The sequence below is a fragment of the Chlamydotis macqueenii genome, chromosome 5 (assembly GCF_036417535.1).
Source record: "Chlamydotis macqueenii isolate bChlMac1 chromosome 5, bChlMac1.mat, whole genome shotgun sequence".
NCBI lineage: Eukaryota > Metazoa > Chordata > Aves > Otidiformes > Otididae > Chlamydotis > Chlamydotis macqueenii.
The window spans coordinates 41905026-41924085 of NC_141560.1; the positions used below are offsets into that span (position 1 = coordinate 41905026).

General features: G+C 44.2%; 1 protein-coding gene across 2 annotated transcripts in view; it reads right to left on the reverse strand.

The window, feature by feature from the left end:
* TYRO3 (TYRO3 protein tyrosine kinase) overlaps positions 1–19060 on the reverse strand; it is a 42867-nt gene that overhangs the window by 7513 nt on the left and 16294 nt on the right. For both annotated transcript variants that reach the window (XM_086749697.1, XM_086749696.1), the window contains 11 exons: positions 17535–17650; positions 14492–14669; positions 13855–13997; positions 12390–12534; positions 8054–8183; positions 7129–7229; positions 5993–6088; positions 3590–3670; positions 1787–1879; positions 920–1041; positions 235–344 (listed from right to left, as the gene is read on the reverse strand). In XM_086749697.1, the coding sequence (XP_086605823.1) occupies positions 235–344; positions 920–1041; positions 1787–1879; positions 3590–3670; positions 5993–6088; positions 7129–7229; positions 8054–8183; positions 12390–12534; positions 13855–13997; positions 14492–14669; positions 17535–17650 (1315 nt within the window). The remainder of the gene's footprint in view (positions 1–234; positions 345–919; positions 1042–1786; positions 1880–3589; positions 3671–5992; positions 6089–7128; positions 7230–8053; positions 8184–12389; positions 12535–13854; positions 13998–14491; positions 14670–17534; positions 17651–19060) is intronic.

Here is a 19060-nt window from a genome sequence, read left to right on the forward strand (position 1 = left end):
ACCAGGTCAATTTGGAAGCTCAGTGGGACATTAAGAGTTGCTCCCTGTTCCCAGTGCCACTACCACACCCCCCGATCCCCATGGCCATGGCTCCTGTATGCCTCTTGTCACCTAAATGCAAGGACTAGCATCCTTGGACAGGATCCCTCCCCACTCCCATGAAGCGAACGGCTTTTCGTCCCTCCCTCACCCACTCTGGTCCTTCTTTTCTCTAAAAACTCGTGGTTCACTTACATGCAGTTCCGAGCTGCAAGGTCCCTATGTATGAAATTTTTTGAACTCAAGTACTCCATCCCACTGGCAATGTCAATCATGAACTTGAGGAGTGTCTGAACAGGCAAGTTCTGAAAGAAATAACAGTTTAAGTTCTGTTCCTGGAAGCTTTCAAGTATGTATGGCAAAACTGCAAGATTGCTGCTAGATTACTAAGCAGGGATGGGGAATATAGGGAGAAGATGGAATGGAAGAGTTGGTCCTCAATATGCATTGAAATAAATACTTCAACACTTCAACATCACATTCCACAACTTCATAGCATCATAGAATCATAGATTAGTTAGGGCTTGAAGGGACCTTTAAGAGTCATCTAGTCCAACTCCCCTGCAAGAAGCAGGGACATCTTCAACTTATAATAGAATCATAGAATAGTTTGGGTTGGAAGGGAGCTTTAAAGGTCATCTAGTCCAAACCCTCTGCAAGAAGCAGGGATATCTCCAACCAGATCAAGTTGCACAGAGCCTCATCCAACCTGGCCTTGAATGTTTCCAGAGATGGGGCATCCACCACCTCACTGGGTAACCTGTTAACTTCCTCTGGTATCAAAAAGTGGCCTTTTGGAGACCAAACCTGAACTGATCTGAGTACATTATCTGAAAATCCGTACTCTCCTAGAAGGAATTCTACAGTAAGACAGACTTACAAAAGGGTTTTCCCCAATCCGTGACATCAACAGAAAAGCATGAAGGTCTCCATGCTTCATGAAGGGCAGGATCACCATGGGAATTGGGAGACGGCCCTTGGGACGGCTCCGTAGACTCACTCCTAATGAGGACACACATAGCAAAGGGGTTTTAGCAAACAAACGAGTCTCAAGGGGAATCCTGCAGGCTGCTGTGGCTTTCTCTTACAAATTTGGAGGAAGACATGCAGTTTTGGTGGGTCAATTCCATGCTCCAAGCTCCTTTGCATAGCTTCATGCCAGGAGGTGTTAAAGATACCTCTAATCCTGTTTACTTCAGAGCAGTACTAAGTGCCCAGTGGCTCTCATGTCTCCTTGCACGACTGGCTATAAATGTTTCTAGGATCACTCCAGACCCGATAGCCCCAAATCCCAGAGTCTCCAGAGCAATCTTGCTCGGGGGAATTGCCCATGTTCCATAGTGCCCACCCATGAATGTCTTATTTCTTACCCAGTATTTTGGAAAGGCACAATCTCCCCTCCCTTTATTTGTCTACTAACCCACCTGTCCACATTTCACAGCAGTTCAGACATTTCTCAGCCAGCTAAACTCTCTCTGTAGTATTTGCAAGAACCAAAGAAATGGCTTAAACAAGAGATGCTTATTGCCCGTGTTTTAGGGCAGGCGTTGTGAGCACGTACACACACTCCAACTCCCTCTAGGCCTCGGAAGGAGCAGTGCTGACACATGCAGGACTCCAGGCAGCACAGAAGTGGCTGCACTAACAGTGCTGTGGGAGGACAGTGGGGGTGAGTATGTGGGGCTGTGTGGGATTGTGCGGGATCGGGAGGTGCTCTGTGGCACCACAAGCAACAGTGCTGGCTTACCAATCAGCTTAGTGACGTGCGGGTGGTCAAACTCCTTCATACATGCAGCCTCTCGCAGGAACTCCTCAATGTCAGTCGAGGTGAAGATGTCCGCTGGAAAAAAATGACTGTAAGTTTTCCTCCTTTGTGGGTGGCTCCAAGGGACTTTACACATAATGAATACCAGAAGCTTGTTCTTTGTGGCACAGCACATCCTCTCAGACCTACAGCTAGGAAATCCAGTTTACAACAATGCAGAGCAAAACTTTTTCCTGGGATGGGTGGCAGTAAGCACTCATCAGTGACATCTGGTAAACTGATTCTTGGCAGAGCGAAGACCTGATGATTAGCAGCTCTCTTCTCAATAACAACTTTCCTTGTAAGCCGTAGAAATAATGTGTTCATTAAAGACGTAAAAAATAATTAGCTAAAAAGACATAAACTACAATGTAAGGGAGAGGAGACATCAGATACTAAAGAAAACGCTGAAACTGAGGAGATGGCCTGGAACCTCTGGCTGGCACAGCAGACCCCAATTCATCTCTGATGAAGGTGGCATCAAAGTTCAACACTTTTAAGTCTGTTAGCGTGATTGAGTCTTCTAAGGTGCTAGAGCTAAGATTTCTTAAATAACCACACCACTGGAGAGCTTGAACCAAATTCAGCAGTGACATACAACAGCATAAATTTGGAACAAATTATTTCTCATTGCTATTACTCCAGATTTATGGAAGCATAGCAATAAAATCAAGAATTAGCCCAGTGGATTACTTCCCCCACTGCTGCTGCTGAATTTAGTGCGAGTCCTCCAGTCCTCAGACTTAGACCTGTGGGGGAGTATTACATTATCTGCTTTAGGCAAGTTATTTAAATATGATTCAGAAGACAAAAGCAGATTCCCTTTTTACAGTCAATGGAGAAAGGAAGGTGCCTCTGGAGGGTGACAGAAAGTTCCCAAGTTAGATGCCTGAAGGTAGACAGTCTGGCTACACAAAATAGCTGCAAACTGATTAGAATTACTGCTGAAACATGAGAAAATAATGGAACGTACACTCATGTGGTACTAGTGTATTTAGTACAAACTGGTATTCTGTGGCAGCCAAACTCAGCTCTAGAGATGAGTGAATGTGACTTTGCTTTAAGCTAGTCACAGTTAATTTTTGCCTTACAGGCAACAGGGCTGAAATAATACAGGTTAACATATATATATATGCATACTTATATGCACATAGTTGCTTTGACTTATATTGACCTGTTAATTGCTTTTCTTGTTACAGACTTCTGCCTGATGAACGTTTTAGTTGCCCTTCTTATGTACACTCATCAAATGACAAATCAGAATAGAGTTAGATTACTTACTCAAATATGCCTGATGGAGATAAGTTAGCTTGTCGCTGCACTCAGCCTAACACTTTTCTCTTTATTCTAGGATATATGCTTGGAGCAATACTGTCTTTCACTGCTGAATTATTAGGGCAAAGCAGGTGTGTCTGAGCTGTCTATGCCACATGATGCAGTGCAGTGTTGAATCAAGAAACTGAACAAGATCCTTTATACAAAGAAGCTGTAGCTATGACTTGGTTTTGACTGCACTCACCACATGCTAGTGGTGTACAAGCAACTAACGTGGTATACATCCTTCCCTGAAGATCTTCCACTACTAAAAGACTGACCTGAAAGGGATGGGGGACAAGTGTCTGAGTGGGAAGCTCAGAGAGGAGTAAAGAGTGTCAGAAGATGTTTCCTGGAGAAAAGGACAGATAGCATTTCATCTTTTCAAGCTCTCTTCTCTTAAGTACTTCAGGTAGCTCTGCTCCCACTTACCTTTTAGCATCTTCACTGCCACTTTCTGGAAAGAGCCATCATCTAGCTTCAGTAGTGCCTCTCGAACTGACCCAAACTCCCCTGTGAAATGACCAGAGCAGGCAGTGAGGGAACAGCTTCTTGTGAAGAAATTATGATTCACGGCAGGTTCACTCCAGGGGTCACTAGCAAAGAAGCTGAATAACCATAAGAAATGCAGCTACTAGCTTCATTTTCCATTCTGCAGTTCCGGACAGCAGCTTTCAACATACATGTGCCTAGAAGCAGCAGCACTACCAGTAGACAGGAAGCCACTGTGCTGGCGGTCCAGAAGGCAAAGGAAAACAAGAGGGAAAGAAAGCAATCCTCTACCAGATGGACGACGCAGAGTCAGAGTATAAGCTGGGATACAGGCAGACATTTTTGGGGAAGCCATACCATGAAGGATGAGGCTGAGTGAGGCTCTGGTCAGAGAGGAGGCTATTAGCTGGAGCAGTGAGTGGATGGTTGGCTGAAGAAGCTCTCAGTGCTGACAGCTGTCAGAGCTGAGTAATGGTGCCAGGACTCAACTATTTGAAACACAAGCAGGCGTTATCTCTCAAAACTCAGGGAATGACTTCTATGAATCACAGCTGACCAGACAAAACATAGAACTCCTACTTGTGTGTGCATGATACGCTAATTCACAGGAGGAAATGTTTACCCTGGTATGTTCGATAAGGGACATAAGAGGAAATGCAACTGGCCAAACTCTCTTCAAATTATTTTAGCCTGAGTGGCTTTATACCACAGCATAACAGCCTCTTTGCGTTAGATCTGGCTCTAGATTTGCTCTCCCTAATTTTGTAACTGCTTAACCCACCGAAAATGTATTAGTTTGAGGAACTCTGGTACTGCAAAGAAGGAAGCAAAATATGGTACTCAAGACACCTACCCCAAAAACCATTATCTTTCCACTAGCTTTTCACCAGTGTCCTCCATTACTGTATGGCACATGCTTATTTCACAATAACCATGAGCAGTAGACCTGACCACAAAAGAGGAAAATGGGAAGAAGCAAAGGCATTATGTACTATTTCTGTGTTATGGAGCTGTTGCTCAGCTGCAGAGTCAGCAGAGCCGAGATAATAAAGTCATGCTATCCTATAACCTGTAGGTTGAGCATGGGGTTGGGGGAATGGGGCTGCCAACAAAGACAAGAACCTGCCAGCTAGCATCCTCCCACCAAGGCCATTCCCAGGGACCCCACTGAAGCCGATTTCCAGTTTTTTACCTGTCATGGGGACAGCCCAGAAGGGTTGAAGCAGTATCCCAGAAACTGGCCAAGAGCTGACACTCACAGATGACACAGCTGTTTAATTACTTAGCTTCTGCAGGAAGGTCATCTTCCTGCTCTGAAAGAAATGCATTTGTTCTGGGAGGGACAGAGAGGAAAAATGCTCCCAGTGGGAAACGGTCAAAGAAAACTGCAATAAAACTAGTCTTATGAAGGAAAAGGAATTCAAACACTTCGGCTTCCTTTTGCTTATGACCCCTTATGCTCTCTTAGTTATTTGCTTTATCATTACATGTTTTAACTTATTTCTAGAGATTGCCTTCAGCCTGAGAACTAGGGAAGGATGATTCAACAGTTAGCACACTGGCCTGCCATTTGGGAAACCTAAATTCAAAACCATCTTTTCCGACAGAGCTTCTCAGCCAATCTTTTAGCTGAAGTTTAGTTAGAAGCATCCCACTTTTACTCTGGTCATCCATTCTGACCTGAAAATCTCAGATAAATGTTAGGAGAACTTGTGTGGGAGATCCAGATGGAGATCCACAGTCAGAAGAGCTCCTAAGGACCTGAACTAATGAGGACAAATGTCAGCAAAATTCAGTTCCCATTCCAAATGTGCCTCTGTAAAAGCTCAAACTAAAATCTGGAGTTAAACCATCCCAGACATTAAGAATATCTGAAACTGAATAAACATTTTTTTTTTGAGAGGTTGTAGTGTTTGAGGTAGATCATCTCTGTCTCTGCATTGTCTCAGCCCACTTAATACTTGATGCATGCTTATGTAAATGGAAGGAATTCTATAGCACCACTTTGTTAGTAGAAAGAGCAGAAGTTTAATTGAATATTCCTTTGTTAAAATCTCTGAAAGAAAGTCACACACCAATGAATCAGTACTTTGAAAAGCTGAGCGTAGACTGCAGTTCATGACTCTGTAGAGCCATATTATAGGAATGGCTTAGCCAATATCCTCTTAGTTATGCTAAACCTTTGAAACGTTTTATCCCAGCAGAAGGGAAAGTTCAATTTAAATTGCCATCTACAAGTAGAAGGAGAGAACAGGCTGCTTATAATTGCTTCTCCCTACTCAACAGTAAAGGTAACACAAGAGGGACTCTCAATGTAAAGCCTTGTTCAGTTTTGGTTCTTACCCTTGCCCAACATTCTTCCCAAGGTGAACTGCTGTTCCTGGATTAGGACATCTTTGAGTTTTGTCTTCAGCTCATCACTGATGCCTACACTTTCCACTGGGGGAAAAAAAAAAAAAGGAAGAGTCAAATAAGGGATACTTAAATATTCTGTCACAACATCAAGTCACCTGTTCTACTCTCCATCTCCAATCCAATTCCAATGCTGTAAGCAGGAAAACGTGAAAAAGGCTGAGTTCCCTTCCATGTCCTCTAGCCTCACCACAGACAAGAGGCCAACCACAAGAAAATGTACCAACAGTACTGAAAGGGAGAGGGTGTGATAACACCACCCTTAAACACACCAAGAGCAACAGGAATACAGAATTATTGCAAATAACACTGAGAAGACAAAATCCAGTCAGAAGGGACGCTGACAGACACTGGTTCATACCGCATCATTTAAGTTAACAGAGCTGCACCAGTTTTCGATGACTTGCTCTCAGACTATTTTAAGTACAGTACAAGTCTCACTGTACCTGACTGAGAGGGTAACATAATGTCCAACAGTTTATAGTGTCTAGATTTAATGGAGAGACTTCTAAACCCAGGGGAACAAAGTCAACGGCAGCTGAAGCATCATCCTGACCCAGCCAGGCAGCACTGCTAGACACAGCCATGCCCTTGCTGAACCAGGAGACAGAAATGGATCATCTTAACTCTGGACACTCCTGGGACTCCGTCTCCTGTTTGAGAAGTTACTAATTCCTGGCCTTCCATAACTGACCAATTGGTTCATGCTTGTACCACAGCTCAGCACACTGAGTTTAAAGCATACTGCTAGTATTGTTAAGCCATATTTATCTCACTGTTGCATAATATTGAAGTCACAGGAGTCTTGTAGTGTGAAAGTGGGGCAGGGGAGTGGCGCATTTATGCCTTGCACAAACATACACAATGACGGTAGCTGTCATTAGCAAGTGCTATGTAATTGGTATGGCAACAGCGATTCACCTCTGCCACCCGCAGTGTCTAAGGCTCCTTGTAAATTATTGCATGTTCTTGATTCAAAACCATCAGTTTCAGGGAAAACAAAGAGAGAGCATGAAAATGCATGAAAACAGCTTCTCAGGCAGAATCACTCAGGTCATTTTACTTACGTGTTGCTTCAATGAGCTCTGGGCCCTCCCTGTTGAAGGACCTGGCAGCTCTGAAATGGACTGCTGGATCCCCTCTGCCAACCACACTGCCAAAGGCATGGCTAGAAGGCAGAAAAGACACACAGGGCCAGGATTATATGGGCCATTCACTTTTAAAAGGGCGTGCTGAACAGTGTAGATGATTCCTTATGCCTTGCGATATAAATAAGATAGATTGTTTTCTTAAAGAAGGTGAGGAGGAGGAATGATGGGTTTATGCTGCCTTGCTGATGCACTGGAGGGTGGGAGCCTTATGAAAGAGGGAATCACTCATCCCAAGTGATTCGGAGAAGCTGCAGGTTGGGGCAGATTGCCAGAGTCACATAAAGAGAGATGCTGCTGTAAGAGGGAGGTCTGGGAGGCTGAAAAGAATGGGAACCTTGCTTGCAGCAGGGAGCAACCCACAGCCAAGTGTCAGAGGTGATGGAAAAGGAGACTTTCCTGGGGATCCAGAGGGTTCTTGGCAGTCAGGAAGTTACAAGCAGCTGCTAGACTGATAACCAGCATGGGATAAAGGGCCCAGCCCACAAGAACTCAGAGGATTAATCTGTGGGTCCTTTCTCTTTGAATCTCTTACGCAGCAGTGCTAAGGACTTACAGAATTACCTTGATCTAGTTTATATTTCCATATTCTAATAAAGCCCAGCTACTGATATAACATTTTTTTTACTGTATTTTTGGTGTTCTCATTTTGTAGAAAAAGTGGGGCACTTTCCTGCTAGTCTCTAATCCAGGGTCACCCCCAAAATTGTGAAAAAACAGTTATCCAAAGAAAGTGCCAAAAGTACTCAATCCACAATGCTTTTTTAAAAATAATTCAGTCAGAAAGCACATTGGAGGAGAAAGCAAAGATCTCTACAACCAGCACAAGGAGAACATCCCTTACCCAAACCGAGTTTCCTTTCTTCTTTTTCGAAGAAGAATAAGAGCCAGGGCAACAGCTGTGACCAGAGCTGTGAGAATGCCCAATGCCACAGGAACCCAGGATGTCCCATAAGGAGGTTGTCTCTGGCCACCTAGATGATGGAGAAAACACCAGTCAGGAAACAGAAGACTGTCAATGGTAAACAGAACATACTGGGATATTTCTTCTTTTTGCTTTTCAATGGAAAAGCCACACTGCTGGATCTGGTGTACACAGTAGATCATAGTACAGTGGCATAAGCAGGTACTCAATCATCTGAAAAACTAGCTTTTTCACACAGCAAAGGCCGAGCAGATGCATCCAGTTTTCAGAACCTATTCTTAGTTTTGAGCCTCAAGAAAGTAAAAGGCACTGCCCCAGATTATACTGGTTTACATGAGCTCATGATCTGGGGCACTTTACACTGGAGTCTCAAACAAAAAGTTTGCTTAATAGGAGCACTTTCTGTGCAGGTTTCACCTTGTCCTGTTTGAGGCAGCCAGCAGAACCTTGACCAGGCCATACAGTACTGCTTGAATGCCAACCAGATAACATTGTGAAAGACAACAGAGAAAGACAATTGCCTCATGGCAATCTGGTTAAAAATATTTACCTTTCCCCTCTCACCCCTCCCACTAAGAGAAGCACCCTGTGGGACTTGGTATTGGCTACAACTTCCCAATGTTGTTGGTTTGTTCTAACTTCTCAATGTCTCTCTAAGATTTTAAAAAGTGCCCTGTGAGTCAAGAAATAAATTAGGCAGCATGCAGGTTCCAATTTCAGTCTAGTATTTGCTTCCAGAATATGTATACATTTGACCACAAACTGTCTACAGAAGAAATGGAGATGCTGCCAATCTGAGTAAGCTGCCAGGCATGTAAGATAAGCAATGTGGTTATGAATAAAAGAATATTATCTATGCTTGGCAAACAACAGATAAATTAATCCAATTCCCTGAGAGATTTCTTCTCCAAATACAATTACTAAAGATTAAATGTGCATTTGAATAGGTTTAGTAAAATCTACGATATCTCCAAATTGTTTAAGAGCAAACAAGAACAGGCAACAGGGCCCTAAGCAATTCCTTCATCTTCATGCTCCCTTGCTCACCTTCAGCCGTTGACTGTGCTTTACCAGAAGCTAAGGAAGAATCATCTTTGATGATGCAAGTAATCCTATTCTGTTATATGTCATGAGAGTGTAAGGAAATCTGCCCTTAAAAGATATGTTAGGTTAATGGGCTGAGATTTGGATGAACCTCTGCATAGAGGTCTGTGAAAAGGAGTCAGACATCCTCACTTGGCAGGTAAAAGGCTTCTAAGGCTTGGTTACTGGTTACATTGTCAAGCCTTATCATCCAAGTTTTTAAAGAAGCAATGTTAGTCTAATAAACAGGTAGAGCTTAAGGAAACAGAATTCTTAATGACTGAGGAAGCAGACTAGTACTTCTCCACTTGAAACAATTATCAGAGCTTTAGCGTCTATTTTCCAGCATCTTATCTCCTTCAGTGACTCGTATATTCTTTTCCCACCCAGAAATCTTTACAGGTTCTGGTTTTTATGATACTCCCTCCTGCTACACCTTTTGACCTGTCCTTCAAGGCTGCTTCTGAGGAGGGAGAGGGATCAGAAACAGAAGTGGAATGAAAATACAACAAAAGGTAACTCCATCCCTCTCCACAATTCCCAAGCCAATCACTTGGGCTGTTCCTGCCAAACAATCACGGCAGAAACAATTGACAACACTGATGTAAAAGGTCCTCTCTGATAGTTAAGATAAGGTTTCCTGCCCCCTACGGAGAGGCAAACCTTTCGGCCTATTTTTCTAGTCTCTGTCTGCTACTGGGCTGGTGAGACAGCAGGGATTTAGGTCACCTTTCAGGGAGTTCCTCCAAAAGGAGGATGGATGAAAACAAAAGTAAATTATTCTCCTTGTTTCTAAACTGTTAGGAATCAGAAGCCCACCCCACAGTTTAACGCACATGTGTCAGAAATATAAATGAATGTTGAAATTCACTGCTTCTCCTTCTCTGCCCCAAAGATCATTGCTTCCCACTCATGCCACTGAGAGAGAGAGGATGAGCTGCAGTCCAAATAAAGACCGAGTTACCTCTCCTCTCCCAACTGTATCTCTCTCCCATCTTCCCTACCCCCTCTTTTCCAGCTGGCATATGCCTTAAGACTGCATAAAGCAGAGAGAAGATAGTGTTATTAGATTAGCTTAAATTAATATTTAGGAGTCCTTTGATGATGAGAGAACCTCTTTTATTTCTGCAGCAGGATTTATATCACAAAGGTGTGCAAAGAATGTAATTCAAGGGTCTTCTGCATACAGCCATGAAGATTATGGATAGGAAAAAGCTATTAGACCATTCTGTTCCTCTCTCTGCAACGAAAGAGCGAGGTTTCTACTGAGAATGTTTCTGAAAATATTAAAACAATCTTTGTTAGTAGTGCACAAGATCTCTGCATAGGCAGGGTGGAGCTCCCACTAGCTTTGCTGTGATGACGAATATGACTTAAAGTTTATACAAGCTTAGTCATCCTCACTGCTGCACTGGGAGCTGGTCAGAAACCACCCCTGGCATTTCTCACTTAAAGCACCCAGTGCCAGTTCGCTATTTTAGGAAAGGAAGCAACTTGCATTTTCTACCAGGCCTGAAACAAAACTGCAGTCTTTCTGCAGTTCTGCTGTTCAAGGCCTGTCAGTGTTTCCACAGTGAACCTTCATTTCCAGCCTGTTATGCCTGTGGAGAAATATATGTGCTTTCAGACAGCATTTGGCTAAAACAAGCACCACTCCTGATGCTACTTTTTTGAAGCGATGTGTGAATAAAAACAAGCAAACTTTTTGTGCTTTAAGATTATCCCATTCCAGCTCCCTGTAAAATGCAAACCCTGTACATTTCCTGCGGCATCTTGCCAGTGTTGGCCATTTTCCAAAGGGGTCTTCTAGTCCTTTCAGGTACTTTTCTCTGTATTTAGGTGCCTCAGAAAATAACTGAGCAAAAAGTAGGAGAGAAAAAAAATGGATTAATATGATGCCCAACCTCTAGTAGAATCAGCTCTGGACCTCCGCACCCTTTCATTCTGCTTTAAATAATTTGAGGGCTTTGATCCCACAGTGACTGTGTGCTCACACATAACCACCAGTACTGGCTTCATCACAAGAACCAGGTTGACAAAGGGCTGTTCTGAGTAACATGCACATTAAAACCAGCGTTAGATGCACTACTGCAAGTAAGGCTACAGTTCTCTCCTGGTTACTCTGCCCCTATCCCTTCCTATCCCTCCTGCTTGCCTGGGAATCCCTTTAGGGATTTTATGTTCCCCCTGCTATCCTTAAGTGTGGAGGGATCAGGAGGGACCAATGTCCATATGATTCCTCAAAAGATATGAAGGTTGGGAAGAATGCACCGGCAGATGGGTCGGCACCAGAGGTTAGAGACTGCTGTCTCATCCTGCCACAGGTGCTCCGGAGACTGTGGGATCTTTGCACGATCACACCTCACTGACTTCTTATCATCAATCCATATTTTTATTCCAAACATCTTCCTCTTAAGTTGTTTTACAGTTTCCTTCACAAACAGCATTCTTCTCTCCCTTCTACCTGTCTCCCCATTTAACATCCTGCCCATCTCCACAGCCTGACTCCCATTTCCAATTCACTGTGAAATACAAACAGCAAGCAACCAGTGCAGATGAGTCTAACTGTCCTTTATCACTAGGAATGCACCCCACACATGCATATCTTTGTTCCCAACAAACCCCTCCACATGGTCCAGATTGCACGGTACAGCTTCTGTACCATCATCTCCTTCTTCTACCAGTAGCTCAGCTTTTCCATGGAGAGAGGTAAACTGGTTTAATATAAACATATTCAGTAAAACCATTACAAAACCTCATGTGCCCATGGTTTAAATCAGGCTCAAATGAATCTAGTCAGGAATGGCTTCACATTAAATCAAAGAAGAGAACCTATGTTAGAGGAGTTTTCTGTCACATTTAGTCTTGTGAATGTGTGTAGCTTATGCCTAAAGGAAGACTTCAAACCTTCATTTGCTGTGTCTCCCCTTGCCCTGCTCTGCACTAAGCATGGCAAAAGCCCATTAAAGAAGACACAGCAGTGGCCAGAAACTGTTTTGTTTAAACGAGCTCTTTAAATATTATTTAATTTCTACTCTACTTGATGAAGTGTGCTGTTGTATAAAGCCACATGGCTCAGTCTGCTGTAAGCACTGAAAGAGCCAGAGAAAAACAGTAGTCCCAGCGCTTCTGACTTTTTACCCAAAGTGAAGAGAAGGCAGTGGACACTCACCCATGACTTCTTGGGCTTCAAGCAGGAAGAGGTCACTCCAGGGCCCGCATCCTGCAGAGTTCAGCACACACACCCTGATGATCAAGTCTTTGAGAGGATTCCACGTCGTGAGATTAGCTTTTGTATCCTGTACGATCATCTCCCCCTGAGAGCAAATGGCAACAAACTGTAAGCTGTTTTAAAAGGAATCTAGTCTAAAACTTCACCTTTAAAACTAAACTAAAACATTACTGTGTACTTCACTGGTGCTGTAACAAGGGCTGGGAGTTGTGGTTCCTGGGTCCTACTCTCAGTTTTGCTACTAACTTGGGCTGTCATCTTGGGTTTCTCAAAAATTGCTAATAGCTTCCTAGGGTGTAGGGAAGAGATGAGGTTTAATGATTTCCTCCTTTGAGGTCCTTCCACTAAAGTTGCTCTACAAATGGGGTTTTTCCTGCTATTAAAAGATACGTCTCCTTCTTGTGGTTTAAACACAAAGATGCACTAACATACTGCAAAGCATCCGAGAGTTTTAATCCAAGGGAGGAGTCTGTTTGTTCTAACTTGTTGACCAAACCCCAAATGGCTTCTGAATTTCATGGTAAATTTTCACTTAGGATGGCAAGGCCAACATATTTTCAGTAATTTTGTGGAACTTCTTCACACACATCATTTGCGTAAACCCATGAAGATCTGGCTGCCACCACTGACACAATGTAAATTCAATGGGAATTAAAAATATTGTCATTCAAAGTCAATGACGCTGACCTGGTATGAAATGGGTTATGGAAAAAAGGAAATAAGTCTCTTTTCTCTCTAGCTGTCTATTATTACAGCATGAGCAGTTTGCTCATCATTAATAAGCACTGGCTAAATACGTATTAAGACGTGAGAAACTATAAGAAGTGCTATGAGCTTCAAAGGGAAATAGATACCTGGGAAAGGTCAATGCTGAAGAATAAATGAAAGACCTTCTATCCTGACAGGGCCCTTTCAACGCCCTACATATTGTAAATGAAATAAAAGAATCCGGAACCTTCTTTCTGTGTTTTACAGTATAACTCATTCACTTGTTACATACACCTTTGCTGCTAGGATGTGGAAAGCCAAGTCCCAGTCATAGGAGAGAGAAAACTCAGATCCTGCACTGTCTAAGCTGTCCTTGGGACAGCACTAGAAAGAGGCAGAGACGATCTGAATTTTCTCTATGTTGTCTTTTACAAGGAACAGCAGAGAACTGGTCTGTCTGCAGATGAACATTCAAGCAAAGAAATTCTGAATGGGCCAGGAAGGGAGAAATGGGCCTAAATCTTGAGGCCAAATACTGAGGAGTTGTGGCAAATTAGAACAGATCCATTTACACAAAAGCAATGCCAGCAATCTAGTCCTCTGGTATGGATAAAGGATGAGGGACCCTAATGCCTAGAAAACTTACTGTGAGCATTTTCCTGTGCCCAATGGCTCAGCTCCCCTCTCAATCTGTTACCTGAGTTACATTATCCTGAATCCATTCCAGCCTGTATCCCAGAACATTTTCTTTCAGCACGTCTGGAGCCACACCTTCCCACTCCAAAATCAGACCAGGATCTCTCTGGATAACATGGATATTTTGTGGGGTGCTGCTTGGAGCTGAAAGCAGAGGACAGAACATGATCACTCTGTGTAGGAAAACAAGGCACTATCCACAGGGAAAATGGCTGAAAATGTCTGAAAATACAGTTTCACCCTCTTTCCTGAGATCAGCCAGAAGAGAGCGTGTGAGGGGAAAGAACTTCTGCAAGCCACCAGCACTATGTTTGCTTCCAGTGGAGAAGATAAGGTTGGTCAGCATCTCTTTTTTCTTTCCAAGACCCCAAGAATCTCAGAGAGCCGATGGGACGTATGTCCAGTGTGCAGAAGCCCCGTGGCTGGATCAGCTTGTATATCATGCATCATTGCTGTTAACCACATTTGACTGCATATGATTATGTTAGGTGTTAGGAGACCCTTAGAGCGGACAAGCAATCTGAGAGTATAACGTTTCCTGCATTTCAGAATTAGCAAGGGGGATTTCAACGAAGTTCCTCACTGTCTCTTTTTCAGATGCAGAACTGCTTTCCTGTTCTTGCCTGCTATTTGCTTACCAAGCTCCAGGGTCTGGAAATAAACCCTGTCGGTGAAAGGGGAGCTGCCCATCTCATTGCTGCACTGCACACGAACGCTGTAGTTGGTGGAATGCTTCAGGCCTTGCACGCCATAGGCAAAGGGTGGCACTGGGGTGACTTCAGTGGAGACCTCCTGGCCGTCTGGTGACTCAGCTACCTGTGCCAAGAGTGAAACACAGAAGACTGTCACCATAAGCTGTACGACTAGCAGTTCCAGAGGGGTAAGAATCCATCTCATGGTTAGTTCAGGAACGTGTAAGAATAGATGTAGTACCAGTGGTGTTTAAAACACTGAAAAGGGAGTTGTCAAACTAAGAATCATGAACCATGCCTTTACTGGGTTTAAGTGACATCACTCTCCTGTGGCAGTACAACAACTTTCCACCAGCTGAAAATCTGGTTCCACATTTTAAAACATTTCCTTACCTACATTACAAATTTTACAGTTGATTATTTCCTTCAAAGAAAACTAAACATGCTTGTTGCTTTGAGTGCTACCAGCTGACTTGTCTAAATTTGGGCAATGAAAATCGGTAGATCAACTTCCCCGTGTCACCTTTTTCTCAACTCCTTTTTCAGAAGTTTGTACATTTTCAGTTTTGCAGTGGATTAAAGACATGGCAGACACTGGTGCCTTGGTGCAACTAAACTGTTTCAAATTAAACTGAAAATAAGCTTTTACCACTCCTGCAATCCTTTTTTTTTATTTTTTCAAATCTGAACTTTCAAGCAACATCAATGTTCATTTAAATGTTATCACTGTGTGCTTTTAATGCACAGACAGGTTCAATGTTCCTGCTTTTGTACTGACAATAGCAGAAATCACTGCACAGCTCTCAGGCTCAGCCTATCTTTCTTCTCAGCTGCATAAGAAACAGCAAAGCTGGGAGTAAAAGCAAGGTGTCTTGACAAAAGCAAAACACTCGTGGACTTTGTATTCTGTACATAGCAGTCTTTCTCCCTTTCTCCATGCCCTTCTGCTCATTCTCACGCACACTTTTGGCCGAGTGATTTATTTGGCTAATAAAAAGGAAGAATCTCAAGTTTACGTAGTAGAAATGCATATTGTTATCATTATCTGTGTCACCCAAAACAGGGAAAAAACAAGCAGACTTTTGTGTAAACCCCTGTGAGTTTGATGATGTGTTTCTGTTCAACAGTTTGAAGAGCTGGGGCTCTTACATATGCCCCACCTTATGCTCTGGAACATGACTTCTGTCAAGAGTGAGTAAACACGGGGAGTCCCTACGCTGTCCCCAGAAGCAACCTGCCTGTCTGAACACTGTGCTCTTGGGGCACCCGCTGCAATTCCCTGAGTGCCAGAAAACCACGGCCAAGTTTCAATCCCCCTTCTCTTTCTGGGAGGCTCCGCGCAGAAGTGCAGTTGTGGGTAGCCAGGAGCGTGTGCATTTTCACATGGAAATGTGGGTCAATGTCTCACAAAATCTCTCAGTGTGGGAGACAGAGGAAGCTCGGCTTTCTGTCGGTGGGCCAAGTTACCCTGCTCCCGCATCCAAACGCAGGACCTTCATCCTCCCCAAACAGAACAGAAAAGGCTTAGAAAAGGGGTGAGAGACTGCTGAGTGGACAGAAAGTGGGCTGCTCTGATTCAGCCTCGACTCCACATGTCCCATCCCCCCCCCACCCCTGCTCCTGCCAAAAGTGAGAGGGGGAACTCAAAACCCAGGGTGATTAGCATTGCAGCAGGCAAGCCAGAGAATAGGTTGTTCCAACTGGAGATAACTCGCATTGTAAAACAGAGGAAGAAAACCATTTTCGACTGCTAACAAGAACAGAAGCAGAAAAAAAAAAAACAGGGATGGGGGCTGGCTATATTCAGGCATTCTTTCTGCCAGTGAATTAAAACAAGATGATGGTTTCTTCTACTTATGAAAGGAAATAAACATCAGAGCATGAAATCTCTGGTTTCCTCCCCAAATAAAAAGAGGACTGCAAGTAAATTAGCTAGGCTGCTTCCAGCATACCTTGTGTTTATAATCCTCCTCTACACAGTTGGCAACACCCCACAGAAATTCCACTCCAGCTCCCGCTGCTGCTGTCATCAAGCAGGTAGAGCGCAGGGGCTCAATATTCACACCTGGCAGATAAATCTACGGGGAATGCACCTAGCTGGGTTTGCATGGCCTGCTTCAGGAATCACCAGGGATTTTTTGATATGATTTTACAGTTAAGTGTGCAATGCTAGAAACTAATTTTGCCTGAGGCTGGACACATACCATTGTTCCCAGGAACCTAAAGAAGCAGTCTGGTTTTTCAGAAATGTTGAGTACTCAGTGTCCAGTAGAGCTAAATGATATCATCACCCTTGATTTTCTGGGCAGAATCGGTCTTTGACAATGGAAAACCAATCAAGATTTAGAGGCAGGGCTTAAAATTACTCTGAAACATGCAAACAGGCCTGACTTCATATCAAAAAGCCCAGTTTGTTTCCTGCCTCCATCATTCCCACCTTTCCTGTACAACATCCTACACTTTGCAAGCTCCTCATCCCTTGGGCCCACTGGTATGTCTGGATCCCAGCACGTCCTCTGGCACTGCAAAGCACAGGGCAGAGCTGGCATGGGAGTCACAGGCCGCTGCCCTGTACTGGAATCTGTTTGCATGGGGCAAGCTGCTCCGTGCTAGCGGGATGCCTGAGCACCCTGCAGCCACCCAAGGGCACTTCCCACAGAGTGATATGTGCTTCACGTGTCTGCAGTGTAGGACTCTGCACGGAGTAGCTGCCACGGAGCAATGGATGTGATAACCTGCCCGGAGGGAGAATGGCGCTGGTCTCAAATTCTCAGCTGGACACTTCATGCTCAAAACTGGCCCTGCTGTTTGGCACCTACTTATGCCCCGAGTCACATCCAGTTAAGTTTCCATGTTTTAAAAGTGTTGAATAAGAATTCAAACACTGCTACAAAGCAGTTAGGAGAGCAAAATATGGCCCAAGAGGTGTCGTGGCTCAGGGGAGTCCCATTCTTCATGCAGGGCAGGGGACAATCCAGAGGGGCCATACCTGAAGAGTGCAAGAGTGGAGGGGTGCACGGCCATCAAATCCTGGCACCCAGACCACGCTGGCATTGCTGCTGGTGACTTGGCTTACAGTTACATTGAGAGGCGGGAGAGGCATGGCTATAAAGGAAACAAAAAGACCTTTCAGTGTACACAGAACTGAGCAGGTATTTACAAGACAATGGCAGAGGCTGGAGGCTAGAAATTATGCAATGAAATCACTACAGAAATGGTACAATATCACATCTTCAGAGAGCGTCCCTGACTGTTGTGAATGAAACTATTACCTTAATGTTGAACAAGCTGTTGGCATCCATTCTTTAATAGTCCAGCATACTCTCTTGACACGTAACAGGCAGGGGTTGATGTCTTTGATAGCAATGCCAGCATGTGATGTTTACACCTTGGCTACTCAGCCCTCTTCCCTGCCCCCTCCATTCCAATACATGACCCAGCCCTGCACACACAATTGCATGGGGACCTACACTGTGAACCAAATCAGGGCTTTGAAATCCACCCCCTCCTGGTTCTCAGTCCAGTCCCCCCAAACCAGCTCTGCCAGCACCAGTGGAAGGGTTTGCTGTAGTGACCCAAAAACCCTGCAGCTGTATTTGCAGCAGACGGCTTTGAGTTGTGGAAGTGCTGCCTCCAGGTGTCCATTACAAACCCTCCCTAGAACACCCTGGGATGGAGCCTAGACTGAAAACCGTGCGTCCTTCAGGCTTGGGATGAATAAACTCAGAAAGCACTCTCTGTTTTATAGAGGCACGACTGGAGGCAAAGGGAGTGCCTATTATGGGGCAGAGCCAGGCACTCTATCAGAATTCCCAGACTGGCCAATTAATCAGATGTTTGTACTTCCTACCATCACAGAGCAGCACCAGAGCGCTGGCTGCCCCTCCGCCCTGGCTCTGACCAGACACCTCCATCACTGCAGGGGCCTCTAGCATGTTGTTGCATTAACCTGAGCTCTTCGGCTTCCTTTTAAGATCCTGAATGCTTCTCTTTGCCTTCTCTTTTCCTCCCACTATAATTCCACATAGTTACTTCCTATTCTTCCCAATACACCCCTCACCACCTCTTTTTCACTCCCAAGTCTCTGTTTTTATTTAGGCACCTCACTCCTGAAAAAAATTACCAGCTTCATGAATGCTAACCTCTCCCCTGATCTTTTGCTCATTTTTAAAAATCCTACGCTGCTGCCATGAGTAATACTTTTCCTGCAGCACCTCAACAAATTGTACTTTCAGGAGTCCTCTTTCAAAAACCCAACGGTCCTGAGGACAAGGTTCTGCCTACGGATCAAATTTTCCACCTCTCCTGAGCTGTATCCAGTGGAAAGCAGCAGTGGAAAAGGAATTGCAAACCAGGATTCCTCCAGCTGCATGTTCTGCTCTGCCAGAGAGCACCTTTGTCTCTCACTGCACCAAGGACAACCAGAATACTGCCTTCAGCATCTCCACAGGGCCGTCTTGCAGGAGAAATGTTCAGACCAAAGCCCAGGTCTCTACAGAAGGCCTAGCAGAGAGG